We start from the raw sequence: 25437 nt of genomic DNA on the forward strand, positions 1-25437 counted from the left end.
TCACGAGAGTACTTCACATAGTAAAATAATACTCACTCCACCAAATACCCGTCCCTAAGGACACTTAGCACTGGGGGTCCCAGTCCACCCCTGGCATGCATTGTAAGAGAACGCAGCATCGACATTGGCGTCTCTCTTGACTTCGTCAACCTCCACCTCCACCTCAACCTCGGGTTCAGTCTCCTCCTCGGGGATTTCCTTAGGGCACTTGGGCGAGCCGGTCCAGCCTTGGCAGGCGTTGTAGGAGAAGGCAGCGTCGACGTTGGTGCCTCGCTCCTCGATAGGTGCGGAGGCGACAAGGCCGAGGAGGGAGAGAGTGAGGGTGAAGATGGCGATGGAGGACTTCATTGTTGTGTAATAGTCGTAGAAGAGGTAGTATAGATGTGGTTAGTGGTTGACTAGAATGGAGAGAAGATGCGTTGATGATCGCTTTTACTGCGATATCTGGCCCTCTTTATACCATCAACGGAAGGTAGCGGGAGGGGAACTGTGCAGGGATACCTGGCGTAGACCACCTGTTCCGCGATTAGAAGAGACCGTTGCATCCGTATCATGCAGGATAGATTGATTCTCTCGGACTTCCTATCTGCGATATGGGAAATGCTACTTCATGATTCCAGATGCGTGCAAGGCTGAAACGCTATTCGCTCTGTAGCGGCATTAGCCAGTATTCACACGGTGACAGGCCCTATCCGAGAATTTGAAAGAGCGGATAGCGAGCAAGGTGATAGGAGTTGAGTAAGACATACAGTACATGGTAGCATTCGGGTAACGGAGATAACTGCTATCCGCTTACTCGCATCACCAAGGGCACGCAATCTGGTAATTCTAGGTCAAAGCCTTGCGCCCCTAGGAAGAGATAGTAATCGCACACGTCTCGCGGTCTCTATTTGGGACTCCGTCGAACTCATAGACGCACAAGATCCATGGCAGACAGGGAGTCTCACGAGCCTCTACTCGAGGACAGTATTCTTACAGAGAGGATCAGGAAGTCTCGATCACTTCGCCGATGGTTCAATCTGTCCAACGCTATCATACTCTGCCTGTCCATCCTTTCTTTCCTTCTGATCATCCGCGATTGGTCACTGCGCCGGGGTTCACCCCCCTTTCACCAGAGTGTTTTCTGTATGAACATCTTCAAATAAATACTCACCCACTCCATAAATCCCCCACTGACAGATCGCACCCACAGCACCGGCCACAGAAGCAGTCGAATACAAAACCGTCGTGTTCGCCCCCTTCGGCGAGCCATCCATCTACAGCCACCCGCCTACAGACGAGGGCGATAGAGCCTGGGAAGCGCTATACAATGGTTTGTTCCTCTCAAACAAATCCCAGATATTGTATGCGCGGACTAACAAGAAGCGTAGACATAGGAATCTCCTACATCGACGCCGAAACCGCCGCAAAGCTCCCGAATAAGACCGCTCAAATAGAGGGGAGCGACCAATATGTCATCGGTCTTGATGTCTTTCATCAATTGCACTGCCTGGTAAGCTTCATCGCGTTGGTAGGCATTACGATGCCTGAACGCAGTATCAATAACGCGCTGCAGAACGCCCTCCGCAAAATGCTCTATCCAGATCGATACCCTATGAATCATACTATCTCGGAGGATGATCATATGATGCATATAGGTATAACCTTTCATTACAATCCTGCTCCGTAATAGAATAATGCTAAGACGAATAAGACCACTGCATTCAGTCACTGCGCGAAAGTATTACGTGCACAGCCGACATCAGCACGATCTTCTGGACCTGGGATGCAGCTGCGCAGAAGAATCTTCCGAATGCTCAGACGACACATACGTGTCGGGACTTTGGCAAGTTGCAGGAGTGGGCGAGGGAGAGGAGGGTTGATACACTTCCGGACTCGGGGCTGGCTGTACATAATGGGTGAGTTGGGGCGAGGTGGAGGTATTGTGGAATGGTATACGACTACTAAGCAAACTAAGCAAGGAATCTTCGTTGGTTGAGTAAACTGGGGTACTTGGACAAGGAGTACGGTATATGTCAAATTAGGTCTTCATGGAGAAGGCGAAGCTAAAGCAGGGTCACCTTTAAGCTACCTACAAGAACGTCTAGAAAAGTCAAAGGCACCGGATATAGCATTTTTGCTGTGGAGCCTAGAGTGTTTCGCTACCAAGCTGGTGGTAACAGTTGGCAAACTACAGTCGTCAACCGGATATGTAGAGCATAGCTCGGATATACCGGTGATAGCTTCGGAATTTCTCCGGGCAGCCAATAAGATATCCTCAGCATCGGAAATCCTCCGTGACGTCGATGGTTGGAGAAAGGTAGGTCTTGAAGGGGGATCGTCGACAGTGACTCAATTCTCCAATGACTCACTTCCAGAAATTGAGAACGCATATTTAGACCATAATTCTGTTACAAACACACCCCAACATTGACACAAAACAGCAATTCGTGCTAAAGATAAAGATGCAATCAAATCCGACACAGAGCCGCCCATACGGGCAAGACATGAGCGACCTGCTAAGCAATGTCTCGCGGTTCAAGATCATCGAAACAACCCTCCGAGAGGGCGAACAATTCGCGAACGCCTTCTTCGACACAGACACCAAGATCCGGATAGCAAAGGCAGTCGATGACTTTGGCGTTGACTACATCGAGCTCACGAATCCGAGCGCCTCCGAGCAGTCGCGGCTGGACTGCGAGGCTATCTGCAAGTTAGGACTCAAGGCAAAGGTACCCTTGTCACTAGAGTTCCAGATGATTCAACAGCATTAACTCCTCCAGGTCCTCGCTCACATCCGATGCCACATGGACGATGCCCGCACGGCGGTCGCAACCGGTGTTGATGGGGTGTAAGTCATACCAACAAACCAACTCCTTCGTCCTCTCCAACTGACTCCAAAAGAAACGTCATGATTGGCACCTCCTCCTACATGCAGCAACACTCCCACGGCAAAGGCATGGAATACATCAAGCGCGCCGCCATCGAAGTAATCACCTACCTCAAGTCCACGGGCCTCGAAGTCCGCTTCTCAACCGAAGACTCCTTCCGCTCGGACCTCGTCGACCTCCTCGATATCTACACCACAGTCGACAAGCTGGGCGTCAACCGCGTCGGCGTCGCAGATACAATCGGGTGCGCGTCACCGCGCCAGGTCTATGAACTTATACGTGTACTCCGCGGTGTGGTGAGTTGTGATATCGAGACGCATTTCCATGATGACGCTGGGTGTGCGATTGCGAATGCGTATTGTGCGCTGGAAGCGGGCGCGACACATATCGATACCTCTGTGCTGGGGATTGGGGAGAGGAATGGGATTACGCCGTTGGGAGGGTTGATGGCGAGGATGGTGGCGACGCATCCGGAGTATGTGAAGGGGAAGTATCGACTTGAGAGGATTAAGGATGTCGAGGATCTGGTCGCGGAGGCTGTGGAGGTTAATATTCCGTTTAATAATCCGATTACCGGGTTTTGCGCGTTTACGCATAAATCTGGTGGGTGGTTCCCTTGGTATCAATGTTGGGGGCTGTTGGCTAACACGTACTAGGCTTGTACAAGAAGGCGATCCTCAATGAGCCGAGTACTTACGAGATTGTTAATCCGGAGGACTTTGGTATGGGCGCTTATGTTCACTTCACCTCTCGCGTGGCTGGGTGGAATGCTATCAGGTCTAGGGCGGAGCAGATGAATATCGAGATGACGGACGAGCAGTGTAAGGAATGTACGGAAAAGATCAAGGCTTTGGCTGAAATTCGGCCGCTGGCGATCGACGACGCCGATAGCATTATTCGGGCGTATTATCGGAATCCCGACTCTGGACAAGCCAGCGGTGATGCGACAAGAGTGGAAGCAGTCTCTGTGTAGATTATTGGAACTCTATCAGGGGCACATACAAGTTGGTTTATCTCTTCCGCTGATTCATCACATGTAGAGGAAGAAAAGGCGTAACTGCTGAAGGTGCGACATCCAGCTATGCTCAGTTCAATTCGGACAGAACGACCTCAACCAGAGTATAAACCCCGTCTCGCCCCTGGCCCTTTACCCATAATCTGCATACATCAGGCAATTCATCTGTCTAATCCCCTTCTCTTCCTTCCAGCCTCACACCAAGCCCCGAGCAATCTCAGTTAGGCTAGGTTCTAGGGAACGAAACAGAAAGCAGTATTCACACCCGCCTCTCCATACCAACACTCATAGCGACAATCGCTCACGAAGACAAGATGGTTGTACGAGTCCGAGCAGAAGAAGATTGCGTGCGAGGGGTCGGTGAGGGAGTCGCCCGTGGCCGCGTTCGATACGTCGGCGACGAGCACGAGGTCGTCTCGACCCCAGCCTAGATTGTATCCTGTTAGTGCACGAAACGCTTAAATGGTAGAGTGGATAAGGGGGTAAGTCTGTTGATGACGATGAGGTTGGGGAGTGCATGGATAGATGCGCACCGAATTGGTCTCTCAGGACGTGTCCGCAGTAGCTGTAGCCTTGGTCGCAGACACCTTGGGCGGTTGCGAGGCTGAGGATGGCGGTGGTTGTAAGAAGGCTGTAGATGGTCTTCATCCTGAAGAGTTTCATAGGCTGGATATGTTGGTCGGTTGTCCTGGGGTGGTCTGATACCTGGTGAATGGAATTGTCTTGTTTCTGGGTGATTAGCAGTAGAGTCTTTATAGTCCTGGTGTATATTTCATGTGCTCTCTCTGATCATTGCGGTATATGCTGTGATCGTCGTCCGACATTCGGAGCTGACGACTTGATTTCGAGATATTGCGCACGGCCACCGAAGCCACCGAAGCCACCGAAGTTTTCGGATCAGCTTATCCAAGACCAACTGACATATGGCTCAAGCCGAACAACAAGAGGGATGGCGGTTCAGTCATACACAAGCTCTCAACCCTAGCTCATATGATGTCCCGACTCATTCTTTTCTTACACCCGGTGTTGACAGGCGGGACGCCTCGGGGCTGTTTAAGCAAGACAATTACGTGGTGTATTGATGGCGATGAAAATGAATGGATCAATGGATCAAGTTTGACTGGCTCCCTTGAAACACTGACCATAATTCCGCAGCATTGGGCAGCTATAGGGCATTTATCAGGAGTGGAATCACTGTCTGTTTCACCTCTCTGGCTATTTGGCTATAGTTAGCTGTAGTTACTAGTACCTACTTTCCTCTAACACTCCCGCTTGCGAAATTGCACACTCTCTACGAGAAATCAAGGGACTATCTAGCGATATCACTGCATTCAAGAGAAAATCGCTTCTCCAGATACCTGTAGCGGACCAAATTTAGTCAGTGATGGCCTGAAGCAGGGTATCGCACCTTCAAGCTACTGGCCAGAATATCCTACAGTTCGGTCAAAGCGAGTACTTCTACCAACCTACAATGGCCAATCTGATCCATGATGCATAAGCACATGTAACGACCAAATGATTATACCATCCAGAAGCTAGCCATTCATTGTTGAGCAGCAAAACATTACCTTTTATTTATTATTCCTTGGCTTTCGGCTGGGATTGCTTACCCTGGTTCAAGGCGTCGTCTCCTCCAGTCGGTGTGCATACCTGTAGTCCCGAGAGACAACCGCCTCTATATCCAGCAAATCATACCTTGATCCACGCACCAACCAGCATGCTCCAGTCTCCTTTTCAAGGTAAGAATCGAGCCTCTATGCGTGGGTCCAGATTCTAGAATGGTTGATTTAGATCGCGCTAGCGGACGCATACCGACGCAAAGGAGGTGTGATTGGTTGATTTAGGTATCCACCTGCGCCTGTACGAATCACGATGGGTAGCGGGATCCAGCAGCCTCGTTTAGCACGATATCAATGTGTTCGCTAAACCTAGAGGCTTTTCGAGGATTGGCAACTGGATAAGGGCGTGGAGGCTCATAAAGAAAGCAGGGGAAACCCTGATCACTTTCTTGAAACATCTCTTCCTCAATATCTCAACAACTCCCAAACCCCTGGCGGTATTACCATCGCTGTTGTCGTCATCTGCACACCGGTCATAAGGTTGACCCCAACGTCCACCAGAATGGACACGGAACCGAAATCCATACTCATATTCGGCGCCTCAAGTCCCACGGGACAGCTTATAGTCCAAGAAGCGCTTAATAATAACTGGAGCATCAAGATCTACGGCCGGCGAACGCTGCCAAAACATGCAGAGAACCCACTGATCACGGTACGATCACTTATCCCCTCAGACCATATATCTTAGCTTATTCATACTGCAAGTAGACTTCAGAAGGCGCTCTAGATGACGTCGACAAACTGCGCCAGGCGATCAAGGGTACAACCGTGATTGTCTCCGTTTTAGGACCGTCAGGGACAAAAATCAAGAACTCGCCGTTTCCAAGCTTCTACAGGCGCGTCTTTGAGCTTATACGTGAGGAGGGCGTGGAGCGGATTATTGCGCTTAGCACGTTCAGCGTTACCCATCCGAACGACAGGTTCAGCCTTGCCTGCAGATTGCTGGTGGGCATGCTCTGGCTCTTTGGGAACAGTGCGTGGAGAAATCTTGTTGATGTAGGACGGACGTTTGATGAGCATGCGGGTGGTCTGGATTGGACGCTGTTCCGTGTGGGGTTTTTGAAGGATCAGGGGCCTGGTAGGATTGTGCAGGGGTATGTGGGCGATGGCAAGGTTGGACTGGGGGTTAATAGGGTGGATTTGGCGAGGTGGGTGGTTGAGCAGGCGGGGCTGGAAATGGCAGAGCATGTGGGAGATAAGCCTTGTATTTCTTCTGCGTGAAGTTGTTGGCCTTTATGGCTTTGTGTATAGTTAGTATAATTTCCAGGAGCAGACTCGTTACCATGAGAGCCGTAATATCTGTGGCATATGGATTGAACAAGAGTTCTCTACTGCCGCCGTGCCGATTGCAAGGGTCGGGAAACGCCCGCTAGCGCGTTGAGATTATGTTTTTGGTTTCTATTTCTGCATACTGAGGGATTGCGGTTTGTTCACCGTGCCAGGAGCATTCCGCCGCTTACTAGAGGCATCTAGCTGTTAACTAGATCCATATATTACGGTTGTGGCCCGCGTGTAACTGTGCTACCGGGTTAATCTAGACATTGCGAACAAGGCTTTGTAGCGGAGATTGCGGTGCGTCCCCTGGTGGCTAAGTGCTGCGATGGATTATGATAAGAACCATTGCTCATAGCCCGTCGCGTTATTATAGCGCGTATCTGAATGCGGTGACAGGCCACCAATTATGGATTGCTAGAGTGGTATATGAACTATTTGAGGAATGTAATTGACATATCGGGGCTCTGATGACCTTGGCTTGGATCATAATGGTCTCTGTCTGACCCAGACCCACATGTACCTGACGGAATCGACAATGTTCTCTCGATATTGGTCCTATCCTTATCAAATGCCCAATAGTGAGTATCTGGTGGTATATGTAGAGGCGCGTGGATTGGGAAAACACGGCATAACATGCATGACCCCCGAGGAGGACTCGCCTGTTCATAGTCTACTGAGAGGGATCCTCTAGTATCCACTAGGTCTAATAGAAAATATAAATGAAGCAGATGCGTTCCACTCTCGACTTCCAGTTCCACGTGTGTATCCATCCGACCGTATAAACCCATGCTTCTAGGGACATTCACAGTGCCACTGGTCTAATTGCGCAAGCAGGCGAGGAGCTTGCATACCAGATATGATCTTATCAGACTAGTAAACCTCCCCCAATGGCCCCCCTGAAGAACCTTCATTGTATGCCGTGAGAAAAGCGAAAACAAATCACCACGGCTCCTCGGCCCCATCAAACTGGAAGAATTTCCCATTGTCACCCTCCTTCAACCCACTCAATGTCTTTAGAATTGCGCCCGCACTATCCCCAATCTCCATCGAGGCATATGGCCCGCCCATCTCCGTCTTTACATGCCCAGGGTCAATCGAAATGACTACCGCTCTTCCCTTCAGATCCTTAGCCAGCTGCACGGTCGCCATATTCAGCGCCGCCTTGCTGATACTATACGCCGGGTTCGCTGTCGGGAATGTTCCGTTGGAAAGGAGCGTCATGCTTCCCATTCCGGAGGTGATGTTTGCGATGATTGCGCCTGGGGCGAGGATGGGGAGGAGTGACTGGACCAGGAGAATGGGGCCGATGGTGTTTGTTGTGAAGTGGTCGGATAGGGATTCTGCGGTTACGGTTAGGGATGTCTCGTTGCGGGAGCTCTCGCGGAGGATCCCCGAGTTTTGGATTAGGGTGTTGATGCGCAGGTCGGTGGGGAGTTGGGAGGGGAGCGCGGCGATAGAGGCTGGCTTTGTGAGGTCGGCTTCTGCGAGGAGGATCTTGGCTTTTGTTTCGGGTCTTTCGGAGATAGCTTTGAGAGAGGTGAGGTCGTCGGATAGGTTGCGGACGACGGCGACGATGGTATTTTCTGAGTTGGTGGAGAGCTGGCGGACGTACTCGAGGCCGATGCCCCGGCGGGTTCCGGTGATGAGGTAGGTGGGCATGTTGGCTGTTGAGTTGTGGTTGGAGTGTACTCGGATGAGAGTGAAATAGATGTGCTTTATATACAGAGGGATTAGGAGCTAAAGCTCTAAATAGATATCCGACCCCTCCACTCGGGGAGGCAGTCTCCCAGTCCGGCCAGCGAGGAGAGTCAGTTACCCCGGCTCCAACCACGCCCCACATTGTTCTAAACTGCGTTGTATGAGATCATCTCACCAGCCTTGCGCCAGAGGCCAGGGGTCTCTCGTGGAAATAAATACCAAGCAGCTATTGAGAACAGACCTGGAAGTTTCGAGTACAACAGAATACCGAAGGGCACAAGAACAAGAGATTACAATGCTCTACCCCGCCAAGTATGAAAAAAGACAGAACAAGGGACATTCCATGCTTCCAAAGGGGCAGTGACAGCTCCAAGGTTAGTATCATCCTCACCCAGTCCTTGGACTCATTGGTCAGAGCGTTTACGTACAGAGGTGCAGGTTGGGCTAATGCATTGATTCCATCAACCACACGAGGGCTTGGGCAATCGAGCGGCTATCATCGGAGGAGCCAGACTCTAATAGCAGATTACTGGCTTACACTGCCCTATAGGTGGGTCTGGGCGCTGGATCGGACCGATGTACTGAACACCCGGCCAGGCGCATGCTGCAGACAATTTGCTTTATCGTCCGGGATACTTCGTGATAGAAAGCCAGACGTCGGGCTGTGTTGGAGTCAAGATCATCTGGATCTTCTTGTGTATTAATGTGCATTGGACTTTGCCTGAATTGGTGAACTATGAATCCATTTTATTTATCAGCTTGTTCCATATTATAGCCGATGTCTCAGTACCATAAGACTTATGCGGAGCGATGGAAACCATCATGTCTAGGACAGGTCCTCTGAGAAATCTCGGAGGCTACATAACCAAGCCATGCTAAGCACAGATAATCGCTATGTGGCCTGGAGTATCAAGTTGGGACATGGCTTCATGTACGGCTTTTGGGTACGGCTTTTGGGAAGCCAAGTCGGAGTACCTGCAGCATAAAAACATTGCCAGACAATACAGAATCAAACCAAGATTAGAGAAGTTCTTGTCCTGATCTTGAGCATGGCACTTGCGCTCTGAACAACTTCAATATTTCGAAAGGCAGCGAAACCTCCTGGAGAAACTGGGCTATGGGTCACGTGACCAGTACCCTCCTGGAGGCAGGATTTTCCTTGTGCAGGTGGGCGTCGCGACCCCGCCCACTCCCATCAACCACCCCCCGGGTCCCCCTCCACAACCACCATCTCTCCCTAAAATGTCAGACTCAAAATGCTGTGGCGCCGACTGCCCCAACCAAGCCGGAACCCTGCAATGCCCCACATGCCTCAAGCTCGGCATCAAGGGCAGTTTCTTCTGCTCCCAGGACTGCTTCAAGAAAAACTGGGTCTCTCACAAGAACTCCATGCACAAAAAACCAGATGCTGAGACAGGGCTGTATAATCCGTTCCCCACATACCCGTACACGGGCACTGTTAGGGCTGTGTACCCTTTGTCCCCGCGGAGGCCGGTCCCCAAGAGAATTCGGCATCCGGACTGGGCGGAGACGGGGATCCCGAGGGGTGAGATGAGGCTGAGTAGATCGAAGATTGATATCCTGGATGCGAAGGGGCAGGAGGCTATGCGGAAGGTTTGTAGGTTGGCGAGGGAGGTGCTGGATATCACGGCTGCGGCTATCAAGCCTGGTGTGACGACGGATTATTTGGATGAGATTTGTCATAATGCTTGTGTTGAGCGGGATGTGAGTTACAATATCTTTGTCTACTTTTTGGTTGGTTGTTCTAACAAGAGGGATAGTCGTATCCGTCACCATTAAACTACAACAACTTCCCAAAGTCACTGTGTACATCGGTCAATGAAGTTGTCTGCCACGGCATTCCCGACCAGCGCATCCTTCTGGACGGCGATATCCTTAACCTCGACATCTCTCTCTACCACGGCGGCTACCACGCCGACGTAAACGAGACCTACTACGTCGGCGACAAAGCCCTAGCCGACGCAGACTCAATCCGCCTGGTCGAAACAACCCGGGAGGCCCTCGACATGGCCATCGCGATCATTAAACCAGGCGTACCGATCCGAGAATTCGGCAAGATTATTGAAAAGCACGCGACGTCTCGCGGGACCGTGATCATCAAGACCTGGGGCGGCCACGGTATCCACACTGAGTTCCACCCGCCTCCATGGATTCCACACTACGGAAAGAACAAGGCCGTGGGAACTTGCAAGCCCGGCATGACATTCACAATTGAGCCGATTTTGGCTCTGGGTGGGAATCGGGAGAAATATTGGCCGGATGACTGGACGAATGTTACGGTGGATGGCAAGAGGTCGGCACAGTTCGGTGTGTATTTATCTCTCTGAAATTCACGACACGGAAAGCTAACAAGATGGTAGAACATACTCTGCTGGTTACAGAGACAGGTGTTGAGGTACTGACGGCAAGGCTGGAGACCTCTCCAGGTGGTCCGGTTCCCATACCCGAGGTTGCGAATAATGATGCAGGCAGCAAAGCGAAGTAAACGAAAATGGGATGAGAAGATCTAGACCAGCATAGCGCTTCGAATACATACATTGGCAAGCATGCCGCATATTAGCCTCAATATTATTTGTCCACATAAATACTGAGGCTAGCTTTCGCTCGATCATTCGCAGCGTATCCCAGAAATATACCATCTATTTCCGCGTTAACATTTGCCACTGCCGTCTTCCAAGATATACATATGGTTCGTTGGCTTGCACAAATGCTGTTGGTCCAAGAATGGGCCCTGCTGGGAATGAGTAAGCTATATCTTGCAGTTCACTTGTTCTTAGAGTTTGGGACACTGGATACTGCATGGTGTTTATTATAAACTGGACTATTGGGTGTTCAACAACCCGGAATCTACAATGCCGACAGACGCCGATCCGCCTCGAGCGACGAGTTACTCTCAGTCATCATCATCACGCGTGGGGAGTAGCCATGTTTCCGAGTAACGGCAGCCCGATCACTGGGGTCATTGACATGGTCCAGTAGGTGAGGGATAACGTCTTCCGGAAGGGAGTTTGCAATTGCTGCGTCGATGACTGCCGGCGTAACCAGCACCTCATCCTCCCACTGATCGAGCAGGAACTTGATGACTGTGCCCTCTTTGTCTGGATTTGTCGCAGCTGCAAGGAGTACGCTTTCGGACGCAAAGTGGGTATCAGGAAACCTGTACTCGAGAAGATCCATGATATCTTTACCTTGTCGCGGATTCCGTGCAGCGGCCTCAATAACCCAATCATCACATTCCGGCTCTTGCTCGCTGCGCGTCCGAATCAGAAACTCAATGACCTCCCAGCCACGAGCTTCATTCTCAGCTGCAGCTTCCATCGTTCTCTCGGTGAAATGGATGTAGTGGCCATGGCGATTATGCAGCAACATGACCATTTCCCGATCAAACGACCTTGCAATGGCATCCACTCCACTGGGGGTGACGTGCGCTTTCATGTTGCTGAGGAGTACTCTAAGTAGGGACTTTCCATGTTTTGATGCAGCAGTGACAAGCGCGTCTGTTATTGGAATGTAATCACAGTATTCGGAAAGCGCTTCGACGGCCTCCTCCGCACGCCATTGATATTCGCCTCCGACAAGTGCGGTCCAAAAGTCCTCCCCGAGGAAAACGCTGTCAGGATACATTTCGAATAGCATTATTACCGTCTCGGAGACAGAGTAGCTAGTCGCTATAGCCTCCATCACTCTTGTCGTGATTTGGATTTGGTCTCCCCAGTTGTCCAGCATGAGTTCGAGGGCGGTCGACGACGTGGTGGCGATCTCAACTGCCCGCTGTGTGACTTGGACATCGTCGCCGTAATTACTATAAATCCAGCGCAAGCTGTTTGGGTTGGCACCAGCAGCTTGGAGGATGCTGTCAGTCATGGGTGGAAATTCCCCCAGCGCCTCAACGAGTACTGACAAGACCTCTCTACTGTTCCTTGCTGCTCCCTCGACTATCCTGGTTGTAAATTGGACATCTCGTGTCTCGAACATGAGGCGGACAAGTTGAGCAGGCAGCAAGGCGGCGATGGCCTCAGCACCAGATTGCAACAATCTGACGCTCTCCGTATTGCGGAGGAGAAGATCCAGGACCTCGTAACCATTATCGAAGATGCCAGATGCGCAATGCACCACGGACTCCGTAAGTTCAAGCTTGAAACCTTGGTCAAGGAGCATCTCGAGGATCGCTTTCCCAGCATAACTGTTCCCGACGACACCCTCTGCCTCTCTGATAGATAGCGCCCTTGCGCTCTTCCCATTCTTTAAGATCAGAGCCACAACCTCCGAATCGCTAAGTCGTACAGCCTCCTCCAGCGGTGGCCCAACAAGCTTAGCATCATGCGGTCCTGCCAAAGCCCGCTTGACAAAGTCAATAGTGGGTCCCGTCGCTATATCACGTATCATATACGGTAGGCCCTGTAGGCTGAGTCGAACCTCGCCTTTGCATTTGGAGAGGAAGGCATCGAAGGTGCCCCTATCGTACATATCCTGCCCCGCAGCCGCTATTGCTTTCTCGGTGATTAAGACTGTCGGCGTCTGCTCGAGAAGGGCCTCCACCATTTCGCGTGCCCAGAAATGGTTGCCGGCGGCTGCTTCAATTGCTTCTGGGGGAACTTGTACGGAAGGAGTGTGATTAAAAAGTACTTTGAGCAGGTCCGTCGCTGAGTGCTTCTGGCTCGCGGCGAGAAGAACCGCCTTTGGCGTTACCTTGACGGATGGAGTGTGTTCGAATAGACGCTGCATGATCCGCCGAGTGCGCTGGTTTTCCGCTGCCGCTTCGATCATTGCCTCGCTGATGCAGATTTTCTCGCCCAGAGTGTCGAGTAATTCGCAGATAACTTCCTTTGTGCCTCGTCGCATGATCTCAACAAGTGCATCGGATGTGAAGGAGACTCGATCTTTGTGCTCTCCGTTCAGGATATAGTAGAGGGCATTGCTCGTGTCGGATCTGACTGCTTCCATCCATGGAATATCCTCGGCGGGGTCTTCACAGAGCCCGGGTACTATCTGCTCGGTCAATCGGAGCTCATTGTTACTCTTCAAGAGGAGCGCGTCGATAATTTCGCCTGGGTTGCGCCTGTTTCCAATCGCGGCCATTATCATCACCTCCTTGAGAACTATGTTACTCTCGCGCTCGAGGAGAAAGTCGAGAACCAGTTTGCCAGTCCCTGAATTGCTGGCAGCGGCGACTATGACTGCTTCGCTGGCGATCACCTTCCCTTGATGGCCAAATAGGAGCCCAACTATTCTCCTTCCGTGCTTCTCATGTCTAGCTGCTGCACTCCATACCATCTCTGTCGCCGGTATATCCAATCCCTTGTCGATGAGGAATTGTAGTATCTGCCACCCAGCCTTTTCGTTCCTGGCCGTGGCCACGGCAAGATCTTCCATGCCAGGGACCTCCCTGGTGTGCTCGAATAGTGTCTCAAGAATCTGCAATCCCTGAGGATTTCCCGCAGCCGCGACCAGAGCGCCGGCAGTGACCCTAATCCTCGAGGCAGGCCTACGTAGCAACACCTCGACTACTTCCAAGTCAAAAGCCCCAACAATAGCCTCTACACCACCCGTCGTAATAGATACACTGGAGTCGCTCAGGAGGTGAAGGAGAATTTCTCTGCCGCGGCTCTTATTTTCATCTGCAGCATCCACAAGCCGTCTGGTTATCTTCACTGCCGTAGCATGCTCCTGGAAAAGTCCAAGAACCTCCAGGCCGAACATCTCATTTGCAACTGCCGCCTCAACGACACCGCACGTCAGATGGACCTCTGATCGCTGAGTTTCGAGCAGGAATGCCATCATCTCCCGGTCCCATAGCCGAGCAGCCTCGCGCACTGCATCGATGCTGAAGGCCAGGTCGCGTCGTCGCAAGAGCACTTGACGGATGCGGTCGCGGATTTCAGGGTAGTGACATGCGTGGGAAACCATCAACGGCCCAAACTCGTTGGTGTAATCGTCGAGAAAGGAATCAAGACTGTCGGCGTGATTGCTTGAGTCTTCGGAGTCGTTTCTCTCCTGATCATCTCCTGGCGGAGGAGTAGTTGAGTGTGTGCTAGATGGTGGTGGTGGTAGTTCCGGTGAGCTGATGATGCCTGTGATGGCATGTGGACCATATGTTGCGAGAACTGTCGCGATCTTCTCACGGGGCTTCTCCTGCGGCTGTTAGTGGGGATTCAAATCTATTGTAGCATCCAGCTTACAGTGGGAAGTTCAGCCTTCGGTCTCCCGAACAGCCGCCTAAACGTCATCTTGTCTGTCTACATTTGATCTCGTCGAAGTGTCTGAGCAGAAACCACTGCTACCACAGTCATCCTCTGCTGTCACCGCTGGTGGTGCACCAGGAACCAGCTGAAGCGCCTGCACAGACGTGGCCGTGTCGTATTGGGCTAACAAGACCTAGACCCCTGCTCACTTTCACCATCACCTCGCTCACGGAATAAATCCCCCACCTCTACAAGGGAGGGACAGCTACCTGCCCAACTACGAGGAAGAGTTCGTAGAGCAATGGCAGGCTTCACCAGCTACCATCTACAGGACCTCACCTTCACCGGCCCGCAAGGCGCCAAACAACGCCCCTACGCATCAGTCGCCATCCTCGACCCGATCATCACCATCGAGCGGCTCCATGGCAAATACCACATCGCAGCACGGTTCAACATCGAGACCGCGATCTTGGATTATGCCTCGCGGGACAGGTTCGTTACTTGGCTTTCGGTTGCGTTTACCGGCCCACATCCCCAATCTTCCACCAAAACGAGCCCTGCTGCCCAGTGAGAAACATTGCCCCGGCTAACATTCGAACAAACCAGCGACGATCGCGACGTCTTCTTTCAGTCTATCTGCCTACAATACAGAAGCCCCCACGCCGGCGAGTCGCTCTTCATGAAGCCTGAGTCTGATCCCAGCGCTGCGCTGACTGTATCCCGGGGCTTCACGTCATCGACGTCTGCGACTGTCGGTGCTACATTGTCGCAGACGCCATCAGGGAATGTCTCGCTCGGCCTGACCCGCTCGAGGTCACTGACCGTCGAGTATCCGATGACGAGCTGGAGTTTGAGTGCGCATCGGGTTGTGAGTGGTGAGTTGATCTTAGTTGGATGTTTGTTAATAAGAGATGCACTTTTCTAATGCGTTCTGCACAAGGTGATGATGAGCCTGGTTCCCGTGAGCCAGTGCGTTATCAGTGGTTCTGGGCAGGGACGCAGGATGAGTCGCGGCGGCTGTCGACGGATCTGAAGCACGCGGTCAAGCGCCATGTGGTCGTGAAGAGGATCGTTTCCGAGAACATGATTGCTGCTCTCGCAGAAGATAACCCCGATAGTAGAACCGCAAATGGCGGAGAAGCTACATCAAGCAAGCTGCCTCAAGGAAAAGGAAAACAAGCAGAAGAGGAGGGCGAGGAAGATGATGGCGAGGAAGGAGCAGAGAACAGACAGACAAGGACAAGGAAGGTCAAAGACACCAGAAGGCTCGAGCCCAACCCCCAAACCAAGAAGCCAGCTGTGCACACGAAAGGCAAGGACGACACTACTCCCAAGCCGGAGCCAATCTATACATGGGAGGCTCTTCTCGATTTCAGCTTCTCCGTGCAGGTACGTTCCTCATGCTACGTTTAGTCTTCAACGCCACTCGCACGACATCAACGAACCAACAAACTAATTCTGGCAAGATCCGAGTCAAACGACGTCTCAGTCGCCTGCACAGACTCGCCTTGCTCAGCAGCAACGAAGTCCGAGGCCGAACCCTCCGCCCGACGTATACGGAAAACTTCCGGTTCCGCGTCCCACCCCTGGCTGAAATGATTCCTGCTTGCGATACCAGCGACATCGCAGCGTTACTCAATGACATTAAGAAGGAGGTATGTTTCCTCTTAAGTTGGGGGACTAATCATCCGTTTGCTTTCCCCCTTTATTTTTGAAAGGGTGCGTGAAGAGCGACGTAGCTGATCAAGTCAACTGTACCTGTAGTATGAAGGCCGACTCGACGAGCTTCCTGAAAAAGACTTTCTCGAGCTGGCGAGTGCGCATGTGCAGAGGGAGGTGAGTGGCCTAGTCTACTGATTGTTCCCCGGGGAGAGATAGCAGACCTGATAACGCACCAGCAGACCGTGAGAACAACGCAATCGTCCCAGCGGCATACATCACAGGGTGATCAGAAGCTCAAGCTAGTCGCGCCCAGGCGTAATCGGCACTATCTGAGGCAGGTGGGGTACAGCTAGCGTGGCTATTGAGTTGAGAACTGGAGCAGATTAAAGTTTCACACGGGCACCTGTTTTACAGAGTGTAGATGCATGTCAACAAGCTACTTGTATGATGCTAATATATGTACCTCGAAAATGGCTGCTATACTCCACATCCTCACACGAGAATGAAACTAACTATATTCGCCCCCCGGCCACTACTCGCATGAAGATGGAATCAACGCCTCCGCTCAGATCACCGGATCAGGAAGGCTATACACGAGTAAGTCCTACACTAACGAAAGATTAATAAACCAGAACCCAGAAACTTGGGAACAGCTGTGCGAGTGCTCTTCCCGGCACCCTGCCGACCCAAAATGTCTCAGCGGATCTGCAGGCTGGGTATCAGATCAAAGGGCTGGACTCCTTGCAGTGGGGAGAACTTAGGAGAGGATGGAAAACAGGATGGGTTAACTAGGTCTAGTCGTGAGGTCTAGAATAGCCACGTTCAGAATTGTGGGAGCCCCGCGATTTGGATCGGTTCCTTGGATCGGATTTCGATCCTGTCCTATAGATACCCGGAATTTCATTTCCATTGAAAGAGAACTTGGCACACCGGCAGGATACCCCCACGGAACTATTGCGACAGCCATTGCCGACTGGTTCATCAAGTGGGTCTATGATACTTCACTCGTCTTGGTGTTCGTGCAACGCGAGCGCGAGTCGATGCGTCACACCAGCAGCGGCCCTTTGTTGGCATATCGCTGCTCTTGGTATCGGAACCTACCTTAGCCTGGTGCTCTCGAGTAGTCGTAAGAATGATCATAGTTGACATCCGATGCTTCCGCGGGGTAGCCATCGCCTCTGTCATGTATTTAAGGAGTCCAGTTCATCCTCCTGGATCTCAGACCTCCTTCAATTGTGCCAACACCTTGATCTGAGAGCCATCTATACCATCTCCCTCTACAAATAAACACTCCCAACCATCATGCCCACCACCAAGGCCAGAACTCACGTCGGCCCATTCGGCGGCTTCGGCGGTGAATACTACGACGCCGAACACGGCGACGGAGAATACAGAGTCCAGCACCTTGTCGCTGGCGGGCGCAGCTATGAGGGATTCGATGTCCTTAACGGTTTCCAGTTCTTCTGGGACGACGGCTACAAAAGCGGCGTTGTCGGCCACATACAGCCCGGAACTGAAGAGTATTATGACTTCAAGGAGAATGAAAAAATCACCTCGATGACTATCTATGCGGGAGATAATGAGGGGTTTGTAAATGGGTTCGAGTTCAAAACAAACATGGACGGTAAATTCGAGGTTGGTGGAAAGGAGGGTTTGGCGACTCGTCTGACCGACTTGGGCACTGGTGACTTGGTCGGAGCTGAAGGGAGGGATCCCATCCATGGCGCAGCCGAGGTCGTGGATAGTATGAAAATCTATTTTAGGGCTTGAGAGGAGGGTGTCTCGTTGATATGCTTCGCCGGGTGCAGTTGGACCTTTTTTGAATCGTGTAATGGGCTGAACAGCTTTTCAATTTCCGAGAGAGAATAGGCTAAGCTTGGGGGATGATGCGTTAGCTCGTGCAACAAAATCCAATACCGCTCGTCTGGTTATAAACTAAATAGAATGTGTAATCGATGTGGGATTGGAATCGGTCTCTGGTATAGCATCTCCACCATGTGGCATAGGTCCTGTCAACTATTCAATCCCCGCAGCTTGCACAGATACTGACGCCCATACGGTGGGAGTCCCCTCGGTAACCGGTAGGTAGGGCGAAACAAAGAAAAAGATACCATTCCCGCTGGATCGAGAAACTGAGACACCTGTTTTCGGCATAAGTGATTGCTCGATCCAGGAATCATCTTGCTGTCAACGTTAAATAGCAACTATGACGCGCAATCACAGACGTTCAAATATAACCCCCGGTCATGGTGCCTGTCCTGACCGTCGTCATGTGTCGGCGAATGCTACGTTAGGTTTCAGAAAGACAGGACCGCACTGCACGTCTAAGGGAAATCTAGATCTTGTTGAAGGAGGTTACATTAAGTCCCGATGAGAGATCAAGTCGAAACTAGATCTGCAGACTCCTGTTAGAGAATATCTAGCATAGTATGATCATCGTTCTTCAGATAGTACGTCGCCGACGATCTTCGTCTGGGCAAGCGAGGCCTGTTTCCGATCAATCATCATTAAGATTGATACAGTATCACTAGTTTCTCGCATATTCTGCGGATTCCGCGCTATCTATTCCGCGCGTTTCCTAGCAGTTCGAATACGGGACGTTGATGGTTGTGAGTAGCAAATGCATGTCAAACTGCAACTCAACGGCAATTCCAGACCCAAACAGAGACAGCAAATGCCAAAGAGGAGACGGAAATGCGGCTGAGCAATTGGGGGCCGTTACGCTAGAACACGGCTGGAATCAATAGTCCGACAGTCTAGGCCTAAGGCAAGCAGCGTCATCTCCTACAACTCCCCTTCAAGCCTGCTGATTGGCTTCGCCGTAGATGTAATATAACCATCCAGGCGCCTGTTGGTGAAGGACTGAGCGCCACAGGCCATGGAATTCCCTACTCTGCGCAGCGTACTCGAAACCGAAGAGCTGGCACCTGCATATCGCGACATCTGGGCCCGAATTAGCATGGCACGCTAATTTCAATTTCTTCTTAGGCCAGGAACCGCTTTCTCCACAATTCAGGAGCTTGTCGCTTTGCTCTCGCGTGCAGCAGCCTTAAATAATGAGTCCACCCCAGGCCCACGTTCTCTCGCGGCGATATTTTATTTTAAAATCGGGTAAACCACCAAAGTCGCCATGATTTCTCCACTCAAGGCCTCGATTCTGCTCGCAGCCGCCGTGACAGCACGATCCCACTGCAAGGCGCACACCCAGCACCCAGCGCCTACATCGGCCTCCATTTCGGTCATTCCCACCTCGACTCCCGTCATTCCTAGCTCAAGTGCGATCCCGACTCCGAGTTCGACCCCTATCAGGAATCCCAGCTATGCGCATCGCATTTTCCACGACTTTCGCAACTTAGACGATACCGGCTCTCTGTACAATGGCGAGCCAGCTCAGATCGAGACGGACGAGGAGTCTTCCTCTGCGACTGTCCAAGAGGGATACCTTACCTCCAGCGCGTTCACCAATGATTTCCGCATCCAGACATGGGGTTCGCCTGTGACCGGGGATACGCCGATCAGGAAGGAATACAGCAATGGGAATGTCTATATCCGTGAGACCCCCTCCGCTAGTCCTGTACACCGTGGTCATCGTTCAAACTGCATCTTCGACTATCTCGACCATCGAATGCTATGAGCTATACTAACGATCTATGACCGATAGAACGCGACGAAGAAACCTCCCAAACGCACCTCGTCCTCCGCGCCCACCGCAACGCGGACTTCGTCTCCAGCGGCGAAATCGATACAACCGTCTCCAACATCTTCCACGCCTCGATCACCGTCCGCGCCCGCGTCCGCGGCGACGCCGGCACCTGCGCCGGAATCTTCACCTACTTCGACGACAACAACGAGAGCGACATTGAAATCCTGACACGCGACCCGACAAACCACATCCGCTACACGAACCAGCCCGGTCTTGACGCGGACGGCAATGAGATTCCCGAGGCCAGCTCGGATGTGGAATTGTTGAACGGTGCTGTCTGGACGGAGTGGCATGATCATCGCATTGATTGGACGCCGGAACTCAGCGCTTGGTATCTGGATGGCGAGGTGGCGACTACGAAGACTTACGGGATTCCTCAGGAGCCGAGTACAGTTATTATCAACATGGTGAGTTTTTCTTTAATAACCACCCCCGCTATCCTGCAGATACCGGCCTTTTCTCGGGTCGATCGCGTCAGGATTCTTGCTAACTCGATCTAGTGGGGTGATGGTGGACTGTGGACTGGGGACATCGCTGTTGGAGCGGCTGCGTATCTCGAGATTCAGTGGATCGAGATCCTCTACAACACTGCGTAGATTTCGTTGACATAGAAGGGGCGGACGAGAAAAGTGGCCAGATAAAAGTCGGGCAGTGACTTTGGCCGAGCCATATATTCGATGATATAAAGCATAGTACAGTATTAATAGGAAAAATATCGGGTCAATTTACGCCATGTTTGGGGATCGCATGATAGGAGAGATTCGCCTTGGTCTCGGGATGCCCAAGTATGGTTTCTGGTTGGGTCCAGTCGCGCATTGGTCGTATGTGCCCCGACACGCCAAGTACCACATCAACGCCCACCAGGCCATCGCAGTCAAACAAATTAGTACATCAAGTCGCAGTCTCCCATCGTTAAACAAGCCCCTGCTCAACCGGCGCAAGCGTCCCATTCATGATAGACCCGGCATGATGCCTGGCCACCAACCCATATGCGAACTGATACCTAAGTCACAACACCATTAGCCAAGCACTCGAATATGCCGAGGGGGTGTGGATATACTGATCAAGCAACGGAAGCAACTCCGTCAACCCCGGCGTATTCCTCCAATCCCGCATAAGATCACAAACAATCGCAAAATACCCCATTAGCGTAACCCCAGCCTTCTCCATCCGCCGATTCGCATCCTCCGCAAGCCGCTTGTCGAACGTCCCGCTTGCTTCGGTGTTCGCGTAGACTTGGAAGCCTTCGTCGACGAGACTGAGAGCGAGGAAAGCCGTGCCTAGACAGAAAGTGATAGTTTGTTAGCTTCACATTACCAGACTCCCTTTCTTGCTTCCTTCCCGTTGGGTATAATGAGGGGGGAGGTGGAGGAACTAACAAACTTCCGTAACAATGCCCCCAACAATCAACTGCTGTTTCCCCGTCGCGCGCACCGCATCCCGGAACGCGGCGTTGTCCCATGCGTTGACTTCGCCCTGTCGATGGACGATAGCGACGTCCGGGTACATTTCGCGGATCTCCTTGAGCAGGAGCCCATTAGGTCCTGTGTCCGAGGATGTGGTTATCACGACGGGCAGTCCGAATGCTTTACCCAGCGAGGCGTGCGCAAGCATGTTCTTTCGGAAGTCGTTTGTGCTGTAGTCTCGCACTAGTTGCGTGAGGCCTACTTCCAGGTCGATTATTAGGAGGGCCTAGTGGGGGTGGGTGGTGTTAGTGGGACTTGTAAGAGATGGGCAGGCTCAGGCAACGGGGCATACACTACCGCGTTGGCCTTGTCGAGTCGGTTCCATGCGTGTATGGGAAGTGATAGGAGCAGCATGAGTGCTGCTTGAACGGTATGGACGAGATGCATGTTGGATTGATTTTGGGGTTGACTATCACGGCCGTTGGCTTGCGAAGGGTTGCAGGCAAGGCGGACTGGATATTCCTTTTTTCCAGGGTGTCTTGCGCCTCTTTGCTTGAGTTTGTATTTGGTCAGGAAGTGTGCTTCGGAATCACCTGCGTGAGGGTGGGAAGGAGGTCGTGCGACCACCGGCGGCGAGCATGCCTGTGCCAGAAAAAATGTCATTTCAGCAAAACGAGTTACCTGCAGTCCACCCCATGAACTAACCAGGTGCTGTCCGATTCTTCTGGGACTCTGAGAATCGCCACAGCGGAACGGTGGGTTTCCTTTCACATCAGATCGAAGCTGGGCGAATCTTGATGGGTCTATCGCAAGTATATACTCACGGGTAAGATAGTAGAACACAGAGAATTACTGCCCCGACGAATCTCAAGTGTCACAGAGAGGGTCTCTTCAAAGTTAAGGTTTAAAGTTTAAGGTTGTGGCATGATCGGAAGCCAGCATGAACCAAGATTCCGAGCACAGGCTATCTCTGTACTCCGTGCTACCGTAGTCCAGAGCCGTTACACTGAGCCGTCCAGCTAATGCCGTGTTTTGTGTACGATCGGGCTGTGAGAGCCCCTGCAGGTGCCCTTGGAGTAACATTACACTGCGAATCGCTAAGACATGGTTACACTTGTTTGTACGAAGGCTCTGTGAAATCCGCAACCTGGGACTTTGAAAGGGAATAATAATTAGTAACTATAACTACGGTTTGTCTAATCTGGCAGTAGACAAGAATAAGTCAAACATAGGAAATACACCATCTTCATAGTATTCCACCTTTTCCGTACATAAAACCGAATTCATCATACCCGGTTGTCGAAAGACCTGAACGGACGGAAACGGCTCTGCAGCTCCTACAGGAACCCCTAGTGGAACTTGTTGCGGTCGGAGAGGTCGGTGTTCTCGAGGTAAACCTCAATCTATAGCAGAGTACGTCAGTGAAAAGCTGCAAAGCAAGGGCCAAGGTTAAAATTGTAAGAATGCTCTCATACCTTGTTTGTCATCTTCGAGTCCACGTCCTTGCAGCAGAGACAGGCTCCTAGACCCACAATACCAAAGGCCATGGAGACCATCGCGACGACACTGAGTGGCGAATTAGTTATCGACTGCCACAGGGGCGGCAGATATAGAAAATAGAGAAACATACAAGATAGCCTGGCAGTAAGCATCGTTTAGAGCATCGACGGCGGCAGTGGCGACGGCAGGGGAATAATCTGCTAGAGCAGCCGCACCCCCAGACACAACGGCCATGAGCTCGGCGACCCTGGTTTCCTCCAAGCCAGCGGCGACAACAGCCTTGGGAATGTACTCCTCCATATACTTTGTCGTACTGTTGCTGTAGACGGTCTGGTAGATAGACGTCGCAACTGAACAACATAGAATCAGCAACCCACTTGCACGGCATGCAGATAACAAGTAGGAGACAAGGGGAAACTAACCAGCACCAGCCGCAAACCGGATACACCCGGAAATACCACCACTAACACCTAGGTTCTTATGCTCAACACCCATCTGCGTAATCGCAATGGACAGATACAGCCCCCAGCCAAACCCGGCCTGCGAGAGGAAGATAAACGCAATCATCGTCCCTTTGTTATCCGGCGTCACCAGACCCAGCAGACTGCCAAAGAGCACCATCACAAATACCGACCCGGTCAACTGCCACTGCCAGTTTCGCAACTTGCCACCTAGCGCCCAGAGCAGAATCGCACCGAACAGAATCGCGAAACCCTGCGGGAGAGAGAGGATGATCGAGTACTCCCAGTCCGCGCCGCCGTTCGTGTAGAACAGCGTGATCATCTGCGGCCACAAAATGCTGGAGGAGTAGTAGAACATGTTTACGACGCCGAGGGCGATCACGGGCGCGGTGAAGTCGCGGCCCCATGAGCTGGTGAAGACGTAGGTGGGCGTGAGCGGGTACTTGAGCTTCGCGAAGGTTTCCCAGAGGGCGAAGGCGATTAGCACCACGGCGCCGACGACGAGGGGGGCGACTACGTGTGCGTCATTGGAGTCGTAGACGCCTGCCCAGACGATGCCCATTAGGAAGGGGACGGCGCCGCCGATGAAGAGGATGGCGCCTGTGGGATGTGTTTAGACTGGGAAATTCTGAAGGATTGGGTGACCACTTACCGACATAGTCGAGCGACTTAAAGGCCTCCGTGTACGAGATACCGAGACTGTATGTCGTTAGCTCTGGAGCTGCAAATGGTAACTGGGATGGGGGACGTACGGGTGCTTCGGCGGGTGGTAGAGGAACAGCAAGCCGAGGAAGGAGAGGAACTGGAAGATCCCAATGGCCCAGAAGTTCCACTCCCAGGTGTTGAACTCGTAGCCGTAGCGAGCAGTAACGGGTGCGACAATGACCGCGACGTATACAGTCAGATCTGCAATGACCACGCCAATGTGTCGCCATTTGTTCGGCAGAAGCTCGGGGAGCGCAAATGCAGCCATCTACTACCGGTTAATGTTGTGCGAGCGAAGCACGAAGGAGAATGGTGTATACCTGACAGTTGGCTCCGCCAAATCCGGAGACGGCCAATCCAGCGATAATCTGGTTCGTATTCTTTGCGGACGCCACGATGATATGGCCTACGAAGCACACAAGATTACCCAAGACAAGAAACCAGCGACGACCGAGAAGATCCGTGTTTGGGCCGCTATGATTTCATTAGCATTAGGCCAGGATTGAGAGAGTAGTGGCGCTCACAAGATCAGGAAAGCGCAGGTAATCGAGATAGTCCATGCCTGTGACACATTAGCCGGGATAGTAGAGAGACATGCAGTGGCCTCATACAGGAACAAACCAGATGTATCCATTGGGATCGCCCATGTCCGCCGAAACCATGGTGCCAATGGCGGAGACAACAGGAACAGGCCAGAAAGACAAACCATAACCGCAGGACAGAATCTAACAAGATTGTAAGGTTAGCTGCGCTCTGCTGCATGGTGTGTGGTCGCAAACATACACCCGACACGATCCACGTCTTGAGTGTCACCACTGGAGGCGGAGCCTCGTAGTCATTGGAGTCGGTGGTTGGCGACACTGGGTTGGCAGAAGCCTCAGTGTCCTGCACTGGACCTTTCTCGCTATCAAGCGCCATCTTGAATGAAGATGAAAACCTTCAAGCAAAACTGCAAGGCAGGCGAAGGCGGGAGATTGCGAAAAAAGTTGAAGAATGGAGCAGCTCTCATGCAGCGAGAAGCAGGTCATTAAGCTTCCCTGCACCGTACATTAGGAGGGGGAGCTTTGTGGGTATCGGACATGGTTATTAGCCAACAGACTTGACCAAATTCGCCAGACCCTAGAGGGGGCTGCAATATCTCGCCCGAACAGCTGGTGGGTCGGCGTTATTGAACTTGCATGACCCCCTGCTCAGTAAATCTCTTACCTGAGATGGTAGCAACTGACTCGTTGGCGCGCAATGGCTTGATGGAACGAGCTCGGCTCACATTGTGCATTAGCGGCTTATGCTCTTCGTATCGGTTTAACAAGTTGCTCCACG

The 25437-nt window shown here is 52.0% G+C and overlaps 13 protein-coding genes across 13 annotated transcripts; 7 read left to right on the forward strand and 6 right to left on the reverse strand.

Moving 5' to 3' along the window:
* Positions 1-32: 32 nt before the first annotated feature.
* On the reverse strand, positions 33-348 carry BJY04DRAFT_219112 (uncharacterized protein; the record flags this gene model as incomplete). Its single annotated transcript, XM_073716494.1, has 2 exons — positions 33-54; positions 113-348. The coding sequence occupies 2 exons, from the start codon at positions 346-348 to the stop codon at positions 33-35; spliced, it is 258 nt and encodes an 85-aa protein (XP_073570456.1).
* Positions 349-926: 578 nt separating this feature from the next.
* BJY04DRAFT_219113 (oxidase ustYa family protein) lies at positions 927-1982 on the forward strand (the record flags this gene model as incomplete). Its single annotated transcript, XM_073716495.1, has 5 exons — positions 927-1125; positions 1193-1312; positions 1371-1637; positions 1694-1898; positions 1958-1982. 5 exons carry the CDS (start codon positions 927-929, stop codon positions 1980-1982), a joined length of 816 nt encoding a protein of 271 aa, XP_073570457.1.
* A 371-nt stretch (positions 1983-2353) lies between these two features.
* BJY04DRAFT_228275 (homocitrate synthase) lies at positions 2354-3843 on the forward strand (the record flags this gene model as incomplete). Its single annotated transcript, XM_073718804.1, has 4 exons — positions 2354-2711; positions 2763-2830; positions 2884-3473; positions 3527-3843. Exons 1-4 carry the CDS (start codon positions 2445-2447, stop codon positions 3841-3843), a joined length of 1242 nt encoding a protein of 413 aa, XP_073570458.1. The 5' UTR covers positions 2354-2444.
* Positions 3844-4118: 275 nt separating this feature from the next.
* Positions 4119-4533, reverse strand: BJY04DRAFT_219115 (uncharacterized protein; the record flags this gene model as incomplete). The annotated part of the gene is made up of 2 exons (XM_073716496.1): positions 4119-4312; positions 4419-4533. The coding sequence occupies 2 exons, from the start codon at positions 4531-4533 to the stop codon at positions 4119-4121; spliced, it is 309 nt and encodes a 102-aa protein (XP_073570459.1).
* Positions 4534-6006: 1473 nt separating this feature from the next.
* On the forward strand, positions 6007-6725 carry BJY04DRAFT_219116 (NAD(P)-binding oxidoreductase; the record flags this gene model as incomplete). Its single annotated transcript, XM_073716497.1, has 2 exons — positions 6007-6156; positions 6213-6725. The coding sequence occupies 2 exons, from the start codon at positions 6007-6009 to the stop codon at positions 6723-6725; spliced, it is 663 nt and encodes a 220-aa protein (XP_073570460.1).
* Positions 6726-7055: 330 nt separating this feature from the next.
* Positions 7056-8489, reverse strand: BJY04DRAFT_191148 (SDR family oxidoreductase). Its single transcript, XM_073711601.1, has one exon. It carries the CDS (start codon positions 8436-8438, stop codon positions 7719-7721), a length of 720 nt encoding a protein of 239 aa, XP_073570461.1. The 5' UTR covers positions 8439-8489; the 3' UTR covers positions 7056-7718.
* A 1202-nt stretch (positions 8490-9691) lies between these two features.
* Positions 9692-11107, forward strand: fpaI (putative methionine aminopeptidase, type I). Its single transcript, XM_073711602.1, has 3 exons — positions 9692-10202; positions 10259-10805; positions 10859-11107. The coding sequence occupies exons 1-3, from the start codon at positions 9720-9722 to the stop codon at positions 10981-10983; spliced, it is 1155 nt and encodes a 384-aa protein (XP_073570462.1). The 5' UTR covers positions 9692-9719; the 3' UTR covers positions 10984-11107.
* A 238-nt stretch (positions 11108-11345) lies between these two features.
* On the reverse strand, positions 11346-14725 carry BJY04DRAFT_219119 (uncharacterized protein; the record flags this gene model as incomplete). The annotated part of the gene is made up of 2 exons (XM_073716498.1): positions 11346-14630; positions 14678-14725. 2 exons carry the CDS (start codon positions 14723-14725, stop codon positions 11346-11348), a joined length of 3333 nt encoding a protein of 1110 aa, XP_073570463.1.
* Positions 14726-14981: 256 nt separating this feature from the next.
* BJY04DRAFT_219120 (uncharacterized protein) lies at positions 14982-16695 on the forward strand (the record flags this gene model as incomplete). Its single annotated transcript, XM_073716499.1, has 6 exons — positions 14982-15172; positions 15287-15555; positions 15621-16069; positions 16147-16335; positions 16445-16516; positions 16579-16695. 6 exons carry the CDS (start codon positions 14982-14984, stop codon positions 16693-16695), a joined length of 1287 nt encoding a protein of 428 aa, XP_073570464.1.
* A 949-nt stretch (positions 16696-17644) lies between these two features.
* BJY04DRAFT_219121 (uncharacterized protein) lies at positions 17645-18112 on the forward strand (the record flags this gene model as incomplete). Its single annotated transcript, XM_073716500.1, has 1 exon — positions 17645-18112. The coding sequence occupies one exon, from the start codon at positions 17645-17647 to the stop codon at positions 18110-18112; it is 468 nt and encodes a 155-aa protein (XP_073570465.1).
* A 1360-nt stretch (positions 18113-19472) lies between these two features.
* BJY04DRAFT_219122 (glycoside hydrolase family 16 protein) lies at positions 19473-20641 on the forward strand (the record flags this gene model as incomplete). Its single annotated transcript, XM_073716501.1, has 3 exons — positions 19473-19932; positions 20004-20452; positions 20546-20641. 3 exons carry the CDS (start codon positions 19473-19475, stop codon positions 20639-20641), a joined length of 1005 nt encoding a protein of 334 aa, XP_073570466.1.
* A 316-nt stretch (positions 20642-20957) lies between these two features.
* BJY04DRAFT_219123 (Isochorismatase-like protein) lies at positions 20958-21898 on the reverse strand (the record flags this gene model as incomplete). Its single annotated transcript, XM_073716502.1, has 4 exons — positions 20958-21048; positions 21106-21325; positions 21425-21737; positions 21809-21898. 4 exons carry the CDS (start codon positions 21896-21898, stop codon positions 20958-20960), a joined length of 714 nt encoding a protein of 237 aa, XP_073570467.1.
* Positions 21899-22581: 683 nt separating this feature from the next.
* On the reverse strand, positions 22582-25423 carry BJY04DRAFT_72448 (fungal trichothecene efflux pump). The gene is made up of 10 exons (XM_073720943.1): positions 24901-25423; positions 24729-24842; positions 24642-24679; positions 24438-24591; positions 24165-24385; positions 24065-24111; positions 23374-24012; positions 23082-23301; positions 22927-23017; positions 22582-22854 (listed from the first exon to the last, which is right to left on the reverse strand). The coding sequence occupies exons 1-10, from the start codon at positions 25033-25035 to the stop codon at positions 22801-22803; spliced, it is 1713 nt and encodes a 570-aa protein (XP_073570468.1). The 5' UTR covers positions 25036-25423; the 3' UTR covers positions 22582-22800.
* Between the last annotated feature and the right edge of the window lie 14 nt (positions 25424-25437).

Source organism: Aspergillus karnatakaensis (assembly GCF_047715665.1).
Source record: "Aspergillus karnatakaensis strain CBS 102800 unplaced genomic scaffold BJY04scaffold_29, whole genome shotgun sequence".
NCBI lineage: Eukaryota > Fungi > Ascomycota > Eurotiomycetes > Eurotiales > Aspergillaceae > Aspergillus > Aspergillus karnatakaensis.

Coding starts and splice junctions, on each gene's coding strand:
- BJY04DRAFT_191148 (XM_073711601.1), bottom strand. CDS start 8,438: ATGCCCACCTACCTCATCACCGGAACCCGCCGGGGCATCGGCCTCGAG.
- fpaI (XM_073711602.1), top strand. CDS start 9,720: ATGTCAGACTCAAAATGCTGTGGCGCCGACTGCCCCAACCAAGCCGGA. Junction 10,203..10,258: donor ATGCTTGTGTTGAGCGGGAT/GTGAGTTACAAT, acceptor CAAGAGGGATAG/TCGTATCCGTCACCATTAAA. Junction 10,806..10,858: donor CAAGAGGTCGGCACAGTTCG/GTGTGTATTTAT, acceptor ACAAGATGGTAG/AACATACTCTGCTGGTTACA.
- BJY04DRAFT_72448 (XM_073720943.1), bottom strand. CDS start 25,035: ATGGCGCTTGATAGCGAGAAAGGTCCAGTGCAGGACACTGAGGCTTCT. Junction 24,592..24,641: donor ACCTGCGCTTTCCTGATCTT/GTGAGCGCCACT, acceptor ATGAAATCATAG/CGGCCCAAACACGGATCTTC. Junction 23,302..23,373: donor CCGGTTTGCGGCTGGTGCTG/GTTAGTTTCCCC, acceptor TATGTTGTTCAG/TTGCGACGTCTATCTACCAG.